The sequence below is a fragment of the Anarhichas minor genome, unplaced genomic scaffold (genome assembly GCF_050575085.1).
Source record: "Anarhichas minor isolate MPS153535 unplaced genomic scaffold, ASM5057508v1 ptg000010l, whole genome shotgun sequence".
NCBI classification, from domain to species: Eukaryota; Metazoa; Chordata; class Actinopteri; order Perciformes; family Anarhichadidae; genus Anarhichas; species Anarhichas minor.
In genome coordinates, this window is record NW_027466456.1 from 6,774,748 (window position 1) to 6,794,169 (window position 19,422).

The following is a 19,422-nucleotide window of genomic DNA, read 5'->3' on the forward strand; positions in this document are numbered from 1 at the left end:
GTAGTACCACAGCAGCAGCACGCACACACAGACACAGCTGATTACAGACAGATGGGCTAACTACCACACTGTCAAAGTAGATCCCTCTCCTTCTGCCATTGGACAGACCTAATCCACTACTCAGCTTGCAACACACACACACACACACACACACACACACACACACACACACACACACACACACACACACACACACACACACACACACACACACACACACACACACACACACACACACACACACACACACACACACACACACACACACACACACACACTGCTCTGTTCCACTGACCACAGAAGTGCTGTCATCAGTTTATATAGGACCGCAGAAAACTACAAGGCGCTCTGATATTCAAACAATATTTCTTGTTAAAATGTTCATATTTAACACAGCGTGCAGCAGTAACACACAAGCAGCGAGAAAGAAATTGCAAAAGGCTATTGTGGAACAATAAGCTGATGACTGATTCGTATTTACATGTGAAGCCCATCCACCAACAGCTTCCGCAGCTAGCACTAATGGTGAGTGGCGTCTCATTCCAGCACACTGGAGCCTGGAAAAAATGTCTCTCTGCAGGCCGCTTCAAGTGTAAAGGGAGTGGCTGAGCTATGCTGAAATAGTGTTGTACTTCATCTACTCATTCATAGACTTTATTCAAGAACTCTACATTCAGGAAGCATTTGCAGCACAAAATAGTCAGACACAAAAAGACAAAGAGAGGCAAGAAGTCCATATGTTGATAAATGACCTTTATTGTGCAGAAATGACATGTTAAGACTTAAGCATGTCTGCCTTTCTCTCTGTATATGTGCGCATGTTCCTGCATGTATGAAAATACACGTCGGTTTTCGACACAACATTGTGAAAATAATTCTACAGTAAAAGTGTGAAATCAACTGCATGACCTATTCGTTTATCTCTTACATGTGAGCAGGCACATTTCAATCTCCATTTCGCAGCGGACGGATTCTCGCGATATTAGAAGTGTGTGACGACACAGAGAGGCGACTGTTTGTCCAAAAAAAAAACTTGATGTAAAAGAACACATCTCTTAAACTGTAACTTGGTGCATGTAGCATTTAAGCATGGGAAATATGGACCCTCTTATCTTTATTTCACTCTAAGCTTGCAAGAGTAATCAAAATCACATGGTGAATTTTAAAGTATGTTAAATTCTATTATTTTGTGCTTCCAGATATAATATTTGTTCTGCAGTATTTATGATCACAGTGAACCGCCGTATCTTGACATGATAACGTTTGTGTGATATCATCACTAAGAGAGAGATGATTGATTCCCTATAGTTTGTTTTGCACGGTGATTGGCTGGCTAAGAAGTGGCAGGCAGGCAGGGACTAGCATTTTGGCTGGTTTTGCAGTGCAATCTTGAGCCATTGAATGCAGATAAAGCCAGGAGCAGGCGGAGGGTTGAACCAGACACAGCTGCAGCTAGCAAGCACGGACAAAGAGAGGAGACAGACAGCAGAGCAGCACCTGTTCCACAAAGATGTGGATCAAATCGATCATCTCTCATACCGACATCACAGCTATTCAGGGCCGACGCTGCCAAATACAGCCTATTACACCGAATTGATAATGGCTCAAAAGGTCACCCCTCCTATCAGAGTCTTATTCAATGATAAAAACACAACCACTCTCTGAGGACGCTTTCATTATTTATATAAGGGCATGTGCTTTTGTAGATTTAAAGTGTAAATGCGACTAAACCATTATCAAAAATCAATGCATTGATTTGTGAGCCTCCACTGTGAAAACCATCCTCACGTCATTATAGAATTTCACTACACAGTCAACTGGAAATAACCTGAAAATGATGCCAATCAATGCTTCTCCGTGATTGGTTCGGTGGCATTGCAGTGAGTGAAACTACTGTATGTCGTTAAGCCAGAAGAAGATTGGACAGGTTGTTACAAATGCTGTCAGAGGCGACACAGAAACAAAAACTGTGATGGTAATTTACTTTTCAATGCGTTCTCACAAATCAGGGGTTTCGCTATCATTGCGGATGATGATGATGATGGAAAGATTTCACTAAACATCACAGTAATTATAAAAGATGCAGAAAAAAATACGCTGCGAGCTGGATGCACAGCACAATGGAGTTTTATTCACACAATTAAGAATGAATTGGGCGTAAATGGGGCCAATATACTGTGTTTGTCTTCGTCACCTCACAGGAATTCATCCACAACAGAACTCTTCGGGGCAAGTGTGACAAAAGACTTCTAGACGCTCCTTGTGACGCCCTCGGGCTGCCTGTGGTGGCACTCACTGAATCCTGAATGAAATACGGATGTGTACAACCACCGTGTGTGTGTGTGTGTGTGTGTGTGTGTGTGCGCAAAGTGAAGCTATATTTGAATTCACAATAATCCCAAACTGAGAGGAAAAAAAAAAAGCTGCATGGAGAATCTGTAGGCAGGTGAGCAAAGCTTAGCAAAAACCTTCTCACACCCTCGATTTATAGCAAGCTTTTTATTGTTACACAATGTGTCCCCTTTAAGGTTTGCAACTTATTTTGTATTAAAAATTCCTACAGTACTCCAAATCCCTATATACAAGCTATGAATCTCTATAAACTAACACCTATATAACCCTGGTACCACTGTTACCGGCCGGTTTTCTGCAGAAGAGCCAAAAGATAGAGACCAAACTCAGTGTCTGTGTGCTTGTGAATACTGTAGCACGGGCAGCAATAGACAGCAGCCATGGGCGGCTGGGTTATTGAGCCTGATGCTGGAGGGCCTGACGTGAGAGATGGCTGCGGCTTCAACGTTAGGATTACATGTTCAGCCCGCGGAGCAGCGGGCATATGACACGCCATTGATCCCCGTTTTAATTTTATGGTGGCTACCTCCAGATTCTAACGCTTTGGTGGGCCCGTAGCTTGACCCTTTTAATCAATCGCATATCATTTAGTATTTAACTAGCGTAAACGGCCAACTGATTTCTGTGAAATGCCCTCTGAACTAGATAAAGCAAAGATAAGTTCTGTTGAGTCTGTGTGATGTTGGGAAGCGTTGCACAGAACACCCGATTTGTCAAGAATTATTTTTGGTTCTTTGTAGAACAGACAGACTGTGTAAGTGTAAGTGAAGCTAACGCATGACAGACGGCGAGAAGATGAGAAAGAAGGGGAGAAAATACACCATTTCTAGTCCTTGAGATCTCTTGCATAATTCCTCTTGAGTATCATCACTCTCCATATTCTTCTTCAGTGGTGTCTTGGCAGGTTATGTTGAATATCAATCTTTGTCCTTGAGGGAAAACTAGTGCAGCGGTTAGACATTAACAAATTGGTTTTCAACGAACAGCTTAGCTGGTGCAGCCCAACAAAACACAATTGCTGGTTCTGAACAAGATTTTACACATGACAGCCTCTCCTTGAGGAAAACCCTGAACAAAACCCTCCGTCTCTCTCTATCTTAGTCTGTCTTTCTCCGATTGCTCCTCTCCCTCTGTCTCTCTTTCTCTCTCACACACACACACACACACACATACCCATGAAAGCAAATGAAGTAAAAATAGCAAATTTCAGAGTACTTCTTTCAAGAAAAGTGGAAATCACATAACGCTGTATGTTTGTGCTGAAAACAAACGTGTTTGTAAAATGGGTATGAAAACCTGCGTCATTACACAGGGCCATAGGCAAGTAAACAGGGTGCAAACACGAGGTGGCCAAGTGGACAGTCAGTCATCTACACATGGGCTCACAGCCTCAGTGTGTGTGTGTGTGTGTGTGTGTGTGTGTGTGTGTATGAGAGAGAGCTGGAGAGGGAGCAGAAGAACCTGGCTAATGTAATCCCATTATGGAGGTACAAGAGGGAGCAGTCACAGTGCTCAGCCCACACAATGGGCCGGCCTTCAGCCTGTAGCTATACACTGGATGGATGGTTTCTGCCATGCAGATGGATCATCGTACAGCAGCAGCAGACCCGCCTGCCTCAGGCCTGAGGTGGAACTCACTCACACAACCAGCCATTAGAATGGTAATAGGGAGTTGTTTCAAAATGAAATAGACTCTGTGGTTACAGTGCTTCCTACTTAGCAGACGTGTCGGCTGTCGTGTCCTAGATCTTACATATTTTCACACACAGGTGTTGTGGGGAAAATACATGAAATATCTTTGGGATACAAATTCATGTTTTTTTCATGTAATTAGTTTTGCTTTAACAAAATTAACAACGCCTTCTTCTGACAATCTACACACACACTCCCGCGCCAGATAGCACATTCAATTTCTTTTGACTGACATAGGCACAACTTTGTTTAAACAGCAGACAAGAGATTAAACGAGCCCCCCCCCCCCCCCCCCCCCCCCCCCCGGCTGCTCTGCGGTCTGAGGAGGATTCCTGGACACAGAAGAGGGGGACTGATAAAGATAGAATTGATTCCAGCCAGCAGCAGCGGCAGCCATAGTGAAGGGGTCTCAGTTTAGACCTGCAGCTAAACGTCTGCTTTTTCTCCGCCGCTCTCTCCCACCGTCTCTCTCTCTCCCCCCCTCGTCTAAAGGCAAGTTGTCACAGAGGCAACATCAATCTCCTGCCTCATGACTTCTTAAAGCCTGCCTTCTCCCCTGATGCCTTATCACTTCATCTGCAGGCAAGATTAAAGAGTTCACCTCCAAGTTTCCACAATCTAACTACCTAACAGGTATACTAAACTGCAGTCTGTGTTTTAAAACTGTTTTAAAGGCCGGGATCGGATTTTTTTTCGAGTCAACCTTAAAGGAAAAGGTTCAACTTTTTGAAAAATGTGCTCATTGCAGACAGTATACACAGCCAGCAGCCTGGTAGCTTAGCATAGCATAAAGACTGGAAACAGCTAGCCTGGCTCCGTCAAAAGTGAACGATACCCGACTAAATCCACTTACTGATTAACAAATTATATCTCATTTGTTTTAAGTGTAAAAGCGACAAGTTGTGGCTTTATGGGGATTCAATGTGCCAGGCTATTTCTTGGCAGTCACTTCCTCCTGGAGTCTCCTCTGGTTTTTTTTGGCAAACTCAATGTGATGATAAGACACCTTCACAACGATGCTCACATGCCTTATGTAACTTTAAAAAGCGATGGGTCCTTTTAGTCATTTCTCTCGCCCAATACTTGGTGGGAAGAGAAACCTTTGTACTGTAGCCCAATTACAATGTAAAAAATGAGGGACGTTGGAAAGTTCAACTAAATGTGATATGAAGCTTCAGCAGCCTGAGCCAAATCGAGTCGGTCGGACGTCTGGGATGTGGAGATACTTTGGCAGAGTCGCAAGCTCTATTAGGCCATGAAGGGAATGACACCGTCCCAAACGGAGCTAAGCTAATGTTAACCTAAGTTCAACATGAAACAGATACAGTTCAATAACCAATCCATGCCAACAAAGACAAGAAGTACCACAAACCAAGTTTATCACCCAAAGCATGATCATTTAACTAAGTATGCATAGTGCCATCAATTATACGCCCACCAGCAATTAGAGACATCCCCTCAAACAGACAACGAGGCTCTGAGGGAAACACCTCCGCGACAAACCATAACATTACCATTTTTTACCAACTTCTGAATCCTTTAAATATCTGCATCGCACTTCACCAAGAACATGATCGGTTTAAAAACCACGGCCTTGATTGGATATTCTCCTGTCCCCAATATCGTCCGAATGTAAAGACACAATTTCATTTAAATTGGATATCTGAAACAATCTTGTCTGATGTGTTGTATAGCCACACACACACACACGCACGCACACACACACACACACACACACACACACACACACACAGTAAGTGATTGTGTATTTGTAAACATAATGTTGAAAATTGTGAAAATTATCTTACGATACAACAAAAGCAGGATAAGAGCAAACAATAAGAGGGGACAATAAGGGAGGAAAAAAAAAAATCACATTGTTATGAGTGCGACTATGCTCCAGTGAGCTCCTCGTTTCAATATGAAGAAAACTGGGCCCGGGGACAGCAGTGAGATATGCAGGCAGCCCACACATATCTGATGATGTACAGGCCTGCCTGCACATTCTAAAGAGAACACATTTTCTAGCTAGCCTTTTATAATTGTATTTTTCTTTCCCGTCCAAAAGGCCCTAGAGCTAGGCTGCTATGCTCCATCTGAAGCGGTTGGTGTAGTAATGGGTCATCGTGATGCATTCATACTGGTACTGGCTTAATTGTATTATCAATCTCATGCAGACAGTGCTTTAGCCCCACAGCTCTGGACATGCTACTGTCAGACACTCTGCATTAGTATTGGGGAGTGAACCATGAGGAATTGCAATCTTTACTTTCATCTGTTCCTCAAGCCTCAACCGGTTTGTTAGCTGGTTGGATGATGTTTTTATCAGACTTTGCGTACGGCCATCTCTCAGTTCTCATCCTCTCTCTGTCACTTTCTTTCTGTCTACTGATCTGTCCGTCACACTCCCTCTCTCGCTTTATCTTTTGCTTTTGGTGTGTTGGTGGCCACAAGTCTGTTCCAATTTCATGCTATCTTTTAACAAGTTAATTATGTTGAGCCCAACAAAGACTGGGGACGGACAGAGGAGGTGGCGGTGGGACAACTGCCCAGGTCGACTCTTTGTTGTTCTATCTTGTTTTGTGTCTTCTCCTCCAAGCACTCTCCCTCATCGCTTTTCTCTTCTCCTCTTCTCTGTATTCTCTTGATGCAACTCCCTCCGTCCCTCTCCTCTCTTCCTCAGTAGTAATCTTTCCAGCGGCTCCAGTGGTGGAGGAGAGTTGGGAGATAAAAGCGCGGGGAGCTGAGGAGTCCTTGGCAAGCCTAAGGCAAGGAGAAGGTCAACAGGCCTGCTAAGAAGGGCTGTTATCATCTTGGTAACATGTTATCAGAGAGCCTGCAGTAGTGTTTATTTACAGTTATTGCTCCCTCTGGGTGCACACTTCAACGCCTGGGGCTGATTGCTCTGTAATGAGTTCAAGAACACAGCGAGCCGATGCGGGAAAAGAAGAGAAACAAGGGAGGCAAGAAATCACCGGCCAATAACCAATAGGTCAGCAAGAAAAGAAAAAAGGAGGAAAAGAAAACGCCAGTCATCGCAAATGTAGGAGAGCCAGACAAAAAAAGCAAGTTTATCTTTCCAGAGCCTATTTCCTGCCATTCAAGAGCAAACAAATCACCTCCAAGTGGACAGCAGTTCCTCAAATGAGGTACAGCCCAGTTAATCCCGCACAGCAATAAAGTCGGCTGTATTTGTTCTAAGGCGGGACCGCTGTGTGTACTTAAAACACTTGATCTCCATCTGTAATGTCAAGAATCCCTCTGGTAATCTACTTAACCACTGGTGCTTTCTCTGTATTTATTTGATTGGCCAGTCCAGTATTGTGTGTGCTGATCAGATTGGTCCATATTTAACAGGCTAAAAGGTGAAGTGGCAAGAGTGAATCCAGGAGTTGAGCAAATCAGGAGAGAGGATGTCTGTATATCCGAGGGTGGGTTGTTCAACAGTGAGGAGCAACGCAGAGGAAATCTCTCATTGTGGAACAGCTTTTCAATCTAGGGAATTACATTAAGTGCTGCTACTGTCAATGCAATGCCAGCTTTTCAGAAAGGAAAAAAAAAAAGCAAAAGCAGGAAAAGGCATTACTGAATGCCATTCAAAAGCCTTGGCAGAAGATCAAGGAGTCTTTCAGCAAGCATTTTTCTAGGCACAGCACCCAAACCATCGTGCAATTAAGAGAAATTAAGATACGGAAAAATATATTTATAAAAAGTCACAAAGTGCAAACATAAATTTTTTATATATTTTTTTGAATATAACATAAAAGTAATCCATCCTATGACAAGCTAATCCCTCTTTACACCATCGGATATGGGAGATTAAGATACATAATTTGGTAAATCAATTTCGACATAATTCATCATTGATGAATAGAGGCGACTGTGGCTCAGTGGTAGAGCAGGGTCGTCCTTCAATCAGAGGATCGGCGGTTTGATCCCCGGCTCCGCCAGTCCCTGTTGATGTGTCCATGTTGTATGAATATTAGTTAGTCCTGATGGCCCCCCGACATGAATGGGTGAACGATGACGTGTAGTGTTAAAGCGCTTTGAGTGGTCGGAAGACCAATAAAGCACTATACAAGTACAGTCTATTTACCATTTACCATGAAGAGCGCAGGGAGCTTTTTGGGATGAAGTTTTACCATCTCAGCAGGAGGCTCCTGATGATTCCCAGATGTATGATGCAGAGATGATAACTGGGACAGAAAGGACTCCAAACATCTTTGTATCATGACATCCCTGCGTTACGTTGTGGTTAGAATCATAATAGGAGTAGGATGGAATGTACCCTCAAGAACTGAAGCACTGGGAGACAATCTCAGTGAGTGGAGTGGAATAGTTAAAGTCAAATTCATTTAACAGTGTTTTATTGTTACAAAGAAACATGCTGGATCACAGAAAGGAGTGTTTGGAAATCATTTCTTTTGTCATGTTACTGATTGTTTGAGGGTGTGTTGTCTGTAACAATATTATGTCCTCATTTGTCTCCCAGTGCTACTTACTTACAAACAACAGGTCATTTTCTTACAATGCTTCACGAGCAACGTTGCAACGCCGCATTGATTGCCGTGACATCATCTTCAATGTGACACATGCTAAAATCTTTCATTAGCAACCAAACACGTCCGCAATTCGCTAATTGCTGTGAAAGGGGGACGCTCACAGAGTCACACAGAATTATCAATGGACTCAGCAGTTCCCTCAGCTCGCTGGAATATTTTAGCATCTCGCAGATTATTGTTTTGATTTTCTCAGGTGATACTTTAGTGTTTTGATTAACTCTAACAGTTCGCATCAGCATCGCCTCCAGACACAGGCAGCTTTTCTCAAGCAAGAAAAGCTCGATAATGAATGTTCAGACCAAAACAGAGCTAAAAGAGAGTGTATTGGACTTAGATTCATCCGGGGACCAGAGCCACAACTCTGCATGTGTAAATGAGCAACTGTTGGCGAACATATTTACCATAGCAACTTTAAAGAGTGATAATATGTCAATATTGTGTTTTTACAGCTGATTGCATTGCCCCCAAGTGGCCAAAATATATCCAAGAACGCAGTTTGATGAATGTTTACGACTACAGTTTCCATATTTGCACGTATTGTTATTGTTGCTCTCTTTATATTTTCCCACTTTGTATATCGCAACTGCTGCATCGAGATAAATAAAGTTTTATCTTTTTCTATTATCTCACCTTTAGCATAATTCTCTGTGGAAATTGTAGTTTTCTCCAAATATTTGTTTTTTTATCTACAAGAGCTTTTATCTTTAGAAACATTTTTCATGTAATTTGTAAATAGTTGTACTAAAAATTGAAGCTCAGATTATTTCCTTTATGTTTGATTCTTCACTACAAACACGGTATATACAGACGAAACATCCGAGAACCTCTCAAAACCAATAGATCCCACTTTAGTCTGACAACTAGAGCACATTCCAAGTGTTCACCATTAAGAACTGTTTGAAATGTCCACAGAAAAAAGTCCTGATAACAGCATTTGCCCCCGAGGAGTGAATTTCAATGCTGTTTACGTTGAGCAGTAGACCTACAAGATAGCTGCCTGGATTCAGACCAAAATGCATTCTATCAAAATTCTGCTCCTATCAGTATTTCACCCTTCACTGCATGAGCATATTCTGTACATGAATCTGTGTTATCAAACAAACCCTGGCACACCAATGAAGCTCATCTCACTGAGAGGTTTTCTAAATAAATCATCAGAATAAACACAGGCATCTTGAAAAACGCGAACTGGTAAAGCATTACAAATCCTTCGCCATTTTCCTAAACCGCGCAGTCTTGACTGGGATGAAAAATGAGACGTCTGCTCTGAAACTGTGTTGATGGTGTCAGGAATTGCTCCGAAATGAATTACTGGATGAATCACTGGAGCCTTGTGCGCGAGAGCGCCACTTGTGCAATGCCGAAACCTGGTTGCAGTAATTTTCACCTACGGCAGACTTTGTATCAAGATGCTAGAGGCAGGCCCAGAGCCAGTGAGTAGCGATGCTCCAAAGTACATTTAGAACACAAAATAGCCTAAAGCTGGAATTTAAAAACAACAACAAAGTTTGTGTCAATCATATCCTTAAATACGTATGAAGTAACAACAACAATATAACGCATCCCAACTCACATGGCATGATATGGCACAAAAAAGGATATTTTCTTATACAACCCAGGGTCCGAATATTCCTCCCCTCAACCTTTCCAAATCTCACAGCCACACCGTCTACACGGTTGATAATCAAATCCTTTCATTTCTCAGAAAGTCCAAAACATGCTTGCTGCTGCTGCTAGCATTTGGTGACATTTTGAGAAGATGAGGTGCCGGCTGGGTCTCCTATGTAAAGCTCATATCAGAATCATCAACAATTAACTTACAAAACACTGAGGTTGTTTGTTCTACTTGCTGGCAGAGGAGGCATCTCCGACCACCGCAACTGAGCCAATGTGTTCACTCAGCGATTAGACGTGACCATATGCAACAGGCCCGCGTTCAGACAGGATTATCGCTTCTTGTTCCACTTGCTCTGCATGCCGTGCAATCCGACTGATATCACTTCTCACCTCCCATGGCAGCGCACTCAGTCAAGCCCCGTTGAAGCCATGATGGAGGAAGATAGTTGTTGTGTGCAGTTATTGTAATTCTCAGATTAACCACCATTGGAGTGTTTGTTCTGCTCAGACAATCAAATTTAGATAACAAACAAAGGTAAGCTATGAGCAGAAGTACAACACTGGAATGACCTTTTAAGTTAAAATGACAAACTTGTTAGCCACAGTTGCCTTTTTACTAAAGTTGTTCCAATACCAGAATTGCAAAAGACTCCTATACAGCCTAAAATTCTGGAGCAGGTATTAGCGAGAATGCAAGTCTATGCACGGATCCGATATCACGTATTCATATCATTTATCAGCTCATTAATGCTACACGGGAATAACGACATGTGTCACTTGCAACCTGATCCATAAGCCCTGCCGGATCAGTAATGAACATGTGCAACTAGGGATGAGAAAGAAGCAAGATGGCTCACACGAGACCGGTCGAGAAAATATACAGTGGATTCATAGACACTGAATGCAAGTTTTTGTGCTTAGCAATGCCCCTGCTGGAAAGCTCCCCTCAGGGTCAAACCAATATAACACATCCCAACTCACATGGCATGATATGGCACCAAAAAGGACATAAAACCGACAAAATACGCCCGAAGAAAGCCAGAGATAGGACATGGCGATAATAAAAAAACACAATAATAATAAAGAGTAATCTCTTATGGATACAAATGGCCAATAAATAGCATAAATCAAAAGCAACGGTCTCGCCAACAGTCCCTGGACAACTCAAATTTATCTCCATACTCTACTCTTAAAAGAAAGAGAGAGGAGAGAAAACTGCTAAAAGGGAAACTGGAGAGGCCATTTAGTGATTTGAGCAGTGAAGCTTCTCCGCTGCCAAGGACATGTAAGAGAGACAGAGAGACTGGGAGTGCCTCTCGATACATCAGACGTCAGGAGTGCTCCCTCCCACTCAGACGAATGGATCTTGTTTTGGAAAGCCCATAAGTGTTAGAGCAATCTAAGTTTGGTGAGCTACGCAAAAACAAATATATTTTTATATATATACAGCTCATGTACAAAACCGAAAGCCATATGAGAGCACAATTCACACTACTGAGTAACGTCGTCACGTGAAAGGGAGACATATCCGAATTATGATCATGTTAAATAAAGACAAAATGAAATTTGTTCAGTATTCCCGTGTTTCCTGCATCTCCTTCTGGGTTGTTTCATCGGAGCGGGAGGCGAGGCAGAGAGCTGAATACTGCAGCAAGCTCCGGCCTCTCCACAGCCACTCGTTCTGAGCATCTAGCTTGATTGTAAAAACGTTTCCCTCTTCTTTAATCAATGGAAACTCAACTATCCTGATTCATGGGGCACTCTGGAGTATATAAATATCTTCTGACAAGCTTGACTGCGTTCTCTCCCAACCAGCCCCGCCCCCCCAGCATTCATATTATTCTTTTCTTCTGTACTCCCTTATTTCCTTTCCTCTTCCCAGCTATCTATCTCTTGCTCTGCGTTTCTATCCCTCTGTCTTTGCTGTGTAAATGTTGCTTTAGCTACAACTCTAATCAGTCATTCTTTAGAGGGACTGTGCAGCAGCAACATGACCATTTCTGGGAGAAGATAAGGCCGGACAGATTAAATACACTGTTCAGTGTTGGAAGAAAGGAACGAAAATATTAAAAGGGAGGGGAGAAGCAAAAAGGGAAAAACAAAGAAACTTTCATCATCAGTGAACAGTGGAAATATTTTCTTCAACATTTATCCTCATTACTTATCTCCCGGCAGCCGTATTTCTCTCTTTTATCTCGACGATAAAGGAAATATTTCTTCATCAATTATGGTTACTGAGGGGTGATTTAAAGTCCATGAAGTGTTTGAGCGATTCTATAATGTCAGAGGTGGGAACCTTGATTGAGAGAAAGTGTTGGCACAAAGCATGAACACATGCAGGCATTGACCTACTTCTGACACTTCTCTGACGATGATCAGGCCAGGAGCGAGTGTTCACTCCTCTACCGTAATAGTTTAGTGTGTCAGATATTGTGTTGCATAACTAGCCACCAAAACTAACAACACAGAGTAATCTGTGATCATTGCATTTTGAATCATGAAGATTATATTGAGTGAATAAGTAAATAGGCGATAAAGAAGGCAAATACTAAATACTAAACTATTTCAATTACTGAAGACATCTGAAGAAGTGTGAGAGAAGCTTGCCTTGTTCCTTCACCAGCTGTTATGTTGACATAAGACATTCAGAAAATGTGAATTTATTAATATTGTCGTACTGTACAATCAGTTGTTTTTTCATGCTTATTTAATGTCTGATATTTTAGACAAAATATCCAAGTCAGGTTAGCAACTCAGAGAGACAAAAACATATAAGTCTCAAAAGGCCTCGACTGTTTGGATCCTCACTGACAGGAAAGAACGGTGCACATCTGTCCTGCAGTCTGCCATATAAGTTGGATTGTATTGAGTGAATTGATTGTGAAGCCAGATGAGTCTATGAGTTGTGCTTATCAATGGACCCCATTAAACACTTTTCGCCCCCCAGGGAGTTTCTTTGACTATGTAAGTCATTGTCAGCAGACAGCAGTCTGGCTAATCAATGAGTGCTTAATTACATCTGGTGCAGAGTCCAGAGGTGCAGTAAAACAATATGCCCGCACTGCCAGTGTCATCTTTTGTAGAGACAGATGGTATTTTAATCAGCGACGTTGTGAGGATCCACCCGCAAAAAAAAAAAAAAAGAATTTGGGACTTAGCTGAAAATGTCAACAGTTGGGAGTGTGTGACTAAACAAATGTGACAAGACAAGATAAGAATGTCATTTGGATTTCACTCTAAAAAACAATTAGGCTGCTCTTATCACTTTCATGAATCTCTGCCTCTTGACACGACACACAGCAATGGGCCACGACTTAATGGTTACAGATTAACAAAGTCTTCAATTCCCTACCATGATTTTTGCATTGTCCTAAGTAGCATAAAAAGATGATCTCAAGTAAAGCCCTATTTGCATATGTTAATGAGCATTTGCATATTGCTCTTTACACAGTCAACTAAAGCAATAAGTAAGGTTTGCAATGACTTAAGAAAATAGTCATGCTCATCATACTGTATGTTATCGTTAAGCAGAAGTGGAAAAAGGGCTTTTAATGGTTCAGAATAACTCCGTGTCAGGAGACCTGTTGACTGAGACACCTACTGTATGTAAATCTGGAGGCCATCACTGACTCTGATCAGCATAGGACTGACAACAAAGTGAATTAAGCCTCATCTAAATGTAAATGAGGTTTTATACCTTTGGCAAACAGCTTACGTAACCATCTATTTAAAAACAAAACAGATAGATTGTATTGTCTGCTATACTAATGCAACAAAATAAAGTCTGTGCTTTATGAAAATGGGATGCAGATAGCTGTCGACCAAAGGAAGAAAACAACCTCACCGAGTTATAAGTCTGCATAAATTTCAAATGGAATCGTCCTCTTGAAATGCGCCATTCAATCTGGTTTGAGAGAGTAAAATAGACATAGATTGTCACGAAAGACCATTTCAATAGCTCTGAGAAATATACACGCCCATCCGACATGCAATACATGAGGCGGGAGCTTACACACTCTTCTCCAATTTCCTTTCTGTCATTGGTATCACAGATATCAGACTGAATGTATGAACAACGGCAGCTCTTCTATAAGCCTTACTGATACTTCAGGTATGCACAAAATCCTATCGAGTTTGAATATGGGCACTAAATCTACTGTAAAAACTAAATGGCATACTCCTGGTTCGATGAACCAAGACATTGTATGTTGTTGAAAGAGGTTAGAAATGATATGATTAAGTAGATCTTCTAATACAAACACTTCCACTGATTGAAAATACATTTCTTCTATCAACATTGGACTATTGCTGTGCATAACATTTAAGTTTCAGCTCATTAAAAAATAACTAAAACGCAAGAAAATATTTATTGTAACAATAAAGAGCAAGGGATACAAACGTTACCGATATCAACCCAAGTCAAGTTTGTTTGAGTTATACGATGTAACTCAGCGACCGTATTGAAGGGAATTCAGTAATGAATGAAAACACAGATGCTATTTTTCTATGCAAAAATGCCTGTTAATATTATGCCAACATCACTCATTCCACTGATCAATTTGTGATTTATAGACTTTTTTTACCAGTGGTTTCTCATAATTCTCATGAATCAAATAAATATTTTATTTTTCCACATGGCTAGCCCAACACACAAAGCAACACGGGTTGTTCATATCGCAATACATTTTCTAGAAAGAATGTCAGCTTTCTATTTCATCAAGTATTTATACCCTGAACAAAATATTTGACAGTTACCTTACCGCTAGGGTGAGTAATGCACTTTAGAATTTATATTTGTTGAAACTTTCTATACATCCCGACAGCAATAGATTAAATTCTTTGACGAAAAAAAAAAAGGAAAAATAATCTAGTATCTGTGGCTGTAATTCAGGCCAAATGATTTGACGGGCTTTACCTTTGCACACTCTGGCCTAGTCCTCCACAAGCTGCTAGTTTGACAGCTGTGAGCACTAACAATAGCCATGTTAGTTGTTCATGTTGATTGTGAATATCTTGGGGGAGGGGCTTTGGCGGGAAGACCGAGGGGCAAATTTGAGTGATGTTCACTCAATAAAGTGTTGGCGAATTGGTGACTTTCTTGCTTGATCAGCGACTTTTGGAGCTAGTGCTGCTCGCTACTTTCATTGGAAAAGAGTTAGCAATACTTAGCAGAATTTGTGAATGGAGTGGATTCAGAAGCTTGTGCACATTATTTTCCCGCCTTTAAACTGCCTGGTACAAGTTATCCAGGCATAGGAGTACACTGTGAAAGAACTATCATAAACTAATAGCAAGGCTCGCTTTCAAGTAAGGTGGAAAAAATCCGTAATGCTTAAATGAAACGGCAACAGGGCATTAATTTGACATTAGCTGGCAAACATCAATTCATCCCCCATTGTAACTTTAGTAATGCATTTACTGGAAAGAGATTAATATCAATTCCATAAATCATTCAGGAGATACATCCGGAGCCTGAGACACTGGTATGTTAGCTGATCTCAGTGTGGAAGCTCAGCGGCCATTAATCAATGTCTGAGCTCCTCTGGCCATGTCATCTGGGAAAAAAAGGCACATTTATAAAAAGGGCAATCACAACACTGATATCTCAGCACAATCCTCCTAATGTTACATGTATTCAGATCTTCATGCAGCGGTGCTATATATGCATTCATCTTCATACACCTCTTGTCTACTGTGTACAAATATGTGGATTTGGTTCCCCGTTTCTATATTCATCCCTTCATACGGGAGTGGTTTTCCTCTTGTGAATTAATTAGTAGTAGGCCTGATATGTGACAACTGAACTTATTCGTATTATCTTACGCTCTGAAAAAGTGTATTCGAGACGTCATGATAGTTACAATCAACTTCAGAGAACAACTTGGACAATGACACCAAGGCCAGACATCAGAAAGTAAACAAGTGGAAGTTAAAGTTCATCTCAGTCTGCCTGTGAGTGCCATCTGAACCTAATCTCCAAACAGAGATTCTGTCCAAGAGAGACCGGCTGATTCCCTGATTTACTTGTGTGCTTGTGCCTGTGTGCGGGTCTAACCACCTGACCTTGTCGGTGGTTAATAACTTCTATATTTTCATTGTTGTGCCACTCAGCTGTCAGACAAAGTGGCAAACAAAGGCCATTAACAAATGACACTTGAGCACATTAACTTAATGGTACTGTATGCATAGCTCCAACAAAGGAGCTGGACAAGGTGACATGTCAATCACCCTTTCAAGTATACTAAACATATTTTAGCCATAGTACAGGAAGAATAGAAGTAAAAGGTGGCTGCAAGAAAATAGCTTAAACAGGTCCCTGCGCTAAGTTGTAGTTATTCATCATAAAGATTTTAAGAGCCTAGCTCTTCTCTATAAATCTTTATATGAAGTCCCTGATTATACTGTTGCCAAGATATGTCTCAGTGTTGATGGAGCTCTCAGACACACAGACTCACAGTTAGTTGCTATATACAAAATGATCTCAGACAATTACACATGCTGAAGAAGCCTTCTGCTTTTGTACCCAAACCCTGGAATCGATTTCTTATTGACTTTGTGGGAGATTCTGTAAACCTGCTTTAAACCCTTTCTTTTAATATAAAGCACTTTTATTTATTTTTATGTATTTTATTAAAGGTACAACAGACTGTAAATTGAGCAATTATCAGCAGCATAGTAGCAGTATTAAGTAGTATTAGTAATAGTATTAGTTGGGGCTCATTTCATGACCCAGGACATGTCTGCCAGTATTTTTATTTTCCAGGTTTTCAAGCATACATAGGAACGTTTATAGGTTCAAGGATTTGTCAATGTGTTAAATTTAATTTTGTGAGTGACAAGGCAAAGCCTTATCCAGAATACTGTCTGTAAAACGTCCACCTCTTTATGTGTGTGTGTGTGTGTGTGTGTGTGTGTGTGTGTGTGTGTGTGTGTTTACTGAAGTTCCCATACAACATCTTGCATTGGCGCTTATTTGCAGCCTGCTCCGTAACAGTGGTACACAATACCAAAGTTGGACGTCATCAACATGAAAAGAACAATATAAAAACATTTACTGGATTAACAGGTGTAACTTTCTCCAGTTTACTACTTACCACTCTCAAAGCAAGCATCAAAAAGCAGATGTCCTTTTCGCGGAGCTCCGGAGTAACCTGGTGGGCTCACCATCAGCTTGTTCACATTTCCCACCAAGGCATCCTCTCCTCCAGTTTCACTGCCTGAAAAACAACATGTGTAGGATTAGGATGAGTCTCACTTATGTAAATGTGTTAAGCAAATATTTGACCAGTAAACTTTATCTAACTTCATTTTAAAGGGCGTAAGCCCTTAGTGATAAATAAATGAGATTCATACAGAATAAAGCAGTCCTAGATTGTTGACCTTAAAGTAAAAACATAGATTGCCATGCAGAACCTTACACCACCAATAAACCGAAATTATGAGAAAAGATAACAAGATGAAAAAGATACAAAAAATTTAAAAAAGATAAATGTTGACTCATATAGTCTAGTGATGTACTGTATACGCGACATCTTACTGAGACAAATAAACAAATAAATAAAGCATATAAAGGTTAAAAAATATCTATATTTTTGTGTTTGCAGCAGGAAATGGACATTATAAACAATATTGCTTAAATGTGTGCTTAAACGGAATGAAAAGCAATATACCTTATTTTAAGAGCAACGGTACGTGCATCACAATCATTTGCATCTGTGGGTGCATGCATGTTAAAGACCCAATTACTATTTTTTACATTAAAAGCATAACTACGGTTGTTGGATGCTATTGGGTTATTCTAAACCCAGCCGCATTAGAAATGTAAAATGTGTTATCTATTTACAAGCATGGTAAACATTACAGATTCAAAGAAATCTTCTGCAGCAACAGAAAAGACCACAAACTGAGATTGTGTTCACTTTTAGTACATTTATTAAAATCTTTACCGTTATCCACTAATTCTGGTTCAAATATATGTTCTGTTTTTTATCAACACAGTGGTCCTTCCCCAATTTTTTGGGCATTTGTTTACGGATTATATCTTTAATTTTGGAGGGTAATTGATGAAAATCAAATAGTAATACCGACAGCTAGTTTATTAGCTTACACAGCAGTTCACTGCAGGACCGACCCCTGTGTAACAGAGCTAGCTAGCAGGTACTCACAGCCACTACACCTGCACTACTGAAGAATGGGATCGGTTAACATGCCAGCAGTATTGTGAAGTATTTCCGTGAGGTAGCCTACATTGCCAGCACATGTTTTGCTATATGGTTGGCTAACGTCATGCAGCTGCAACGCTATAGGTTAGCTCATAACAAACTGGTGACATGAGTCTTGTTTACATCCCTTGTGCCTGCTAGCTAGAATGTTAGCACACTTCACGTTAGCGTCAATACAGAGACACGGAGCGAGCCCAAAACATGCAGCTAGAATACGTCAGACAACTGGGCATCACCCGCAGTCCTTCTGCTTGTAAAGCAACGAAGAAGAAGCCAGGCATGGCTCGTATTTACACACCAGTCTCGACGTCTCTAACAGTGTTCTCCTCCATCTTCCTTTCCATCCTGTCACAGAGCAGCCGACGCTCCATGTGTGTTGCCACGGCAACGGAGCTCGAGGACGAGGGAGAGGCGTCATCAGTCCATCAGTCCACCGCTGCAGAAACACAAGACATCGGTTTACATGTTCATATGGGTAAGCTGAGCCAAGTTCAGTTGTTGAATTATATGCAATTGCAACAACAAACAGTATTGATGTGCTATTGATGATTTGTGCACTTGGATCTGAGCGCACAAATTATTGAACAGAACTACAACAAAACAAAAGTAGTAGAAATGCCGATTATTGTTTTTCTGTGATGATTCCATGTCTTAAGCTGTCGGGAAGATGATTCTTAAAGATATAAGTTAGATTTTAGAGTCTGAAAACCAAGCACTAACATTTCCAAAAATGTACTGAATTAACAGTTATGATATTGCTATTATGTTTAGGGAAAATCTTCATATGTCAAACATACAACGTTCACATTTGGCAGGCAACAACGACTCCCATTACACAGAATCTGAACTCTAATCAGTATATTGTACACACCTCACTTTTATCACCGCCATACCTGCATTCTTAATGGTATTTTCAGAGAAGAAAGCCAATCATGGCAGGTGGCAGCCAGAGATTCTGAATCATCCTGCAGATTGAT

The 19,422-nt window shown here is 41.0% G+C and overlaps 1 protein-coding gene across 1 annotated transcript in view; it reads right to left on the reverse strand.

Annotated features, from left to right (window-relative positions):
* Positions 1-18,792, reverse strand: part of agbl4 (AGBL carboxypeptidase 4) — a 237,692-nt gene extending 218,900 nt beyond the window's left edge. Inside the window, exons 1-2 of the mRNA XM_076088602.1 lie at positions 18,744-18,792; positions 17,318-17,440 (exon numbers count right to left, since the gene is read on the reverse strand). Coding sequence (XP_075944717.1) covers positions 17,318-17,440; positions 18,744-18,789 — 169 coding nt within the window. The 5' untranslated portion in view covers positions 18,790-18,792. The remainder of the gene's footprint in view (positions 1-17,317; positions 17,441-18,743) is intronic.
* Positions 18,793-19,422: the final 630 nt, after the last annotated feature.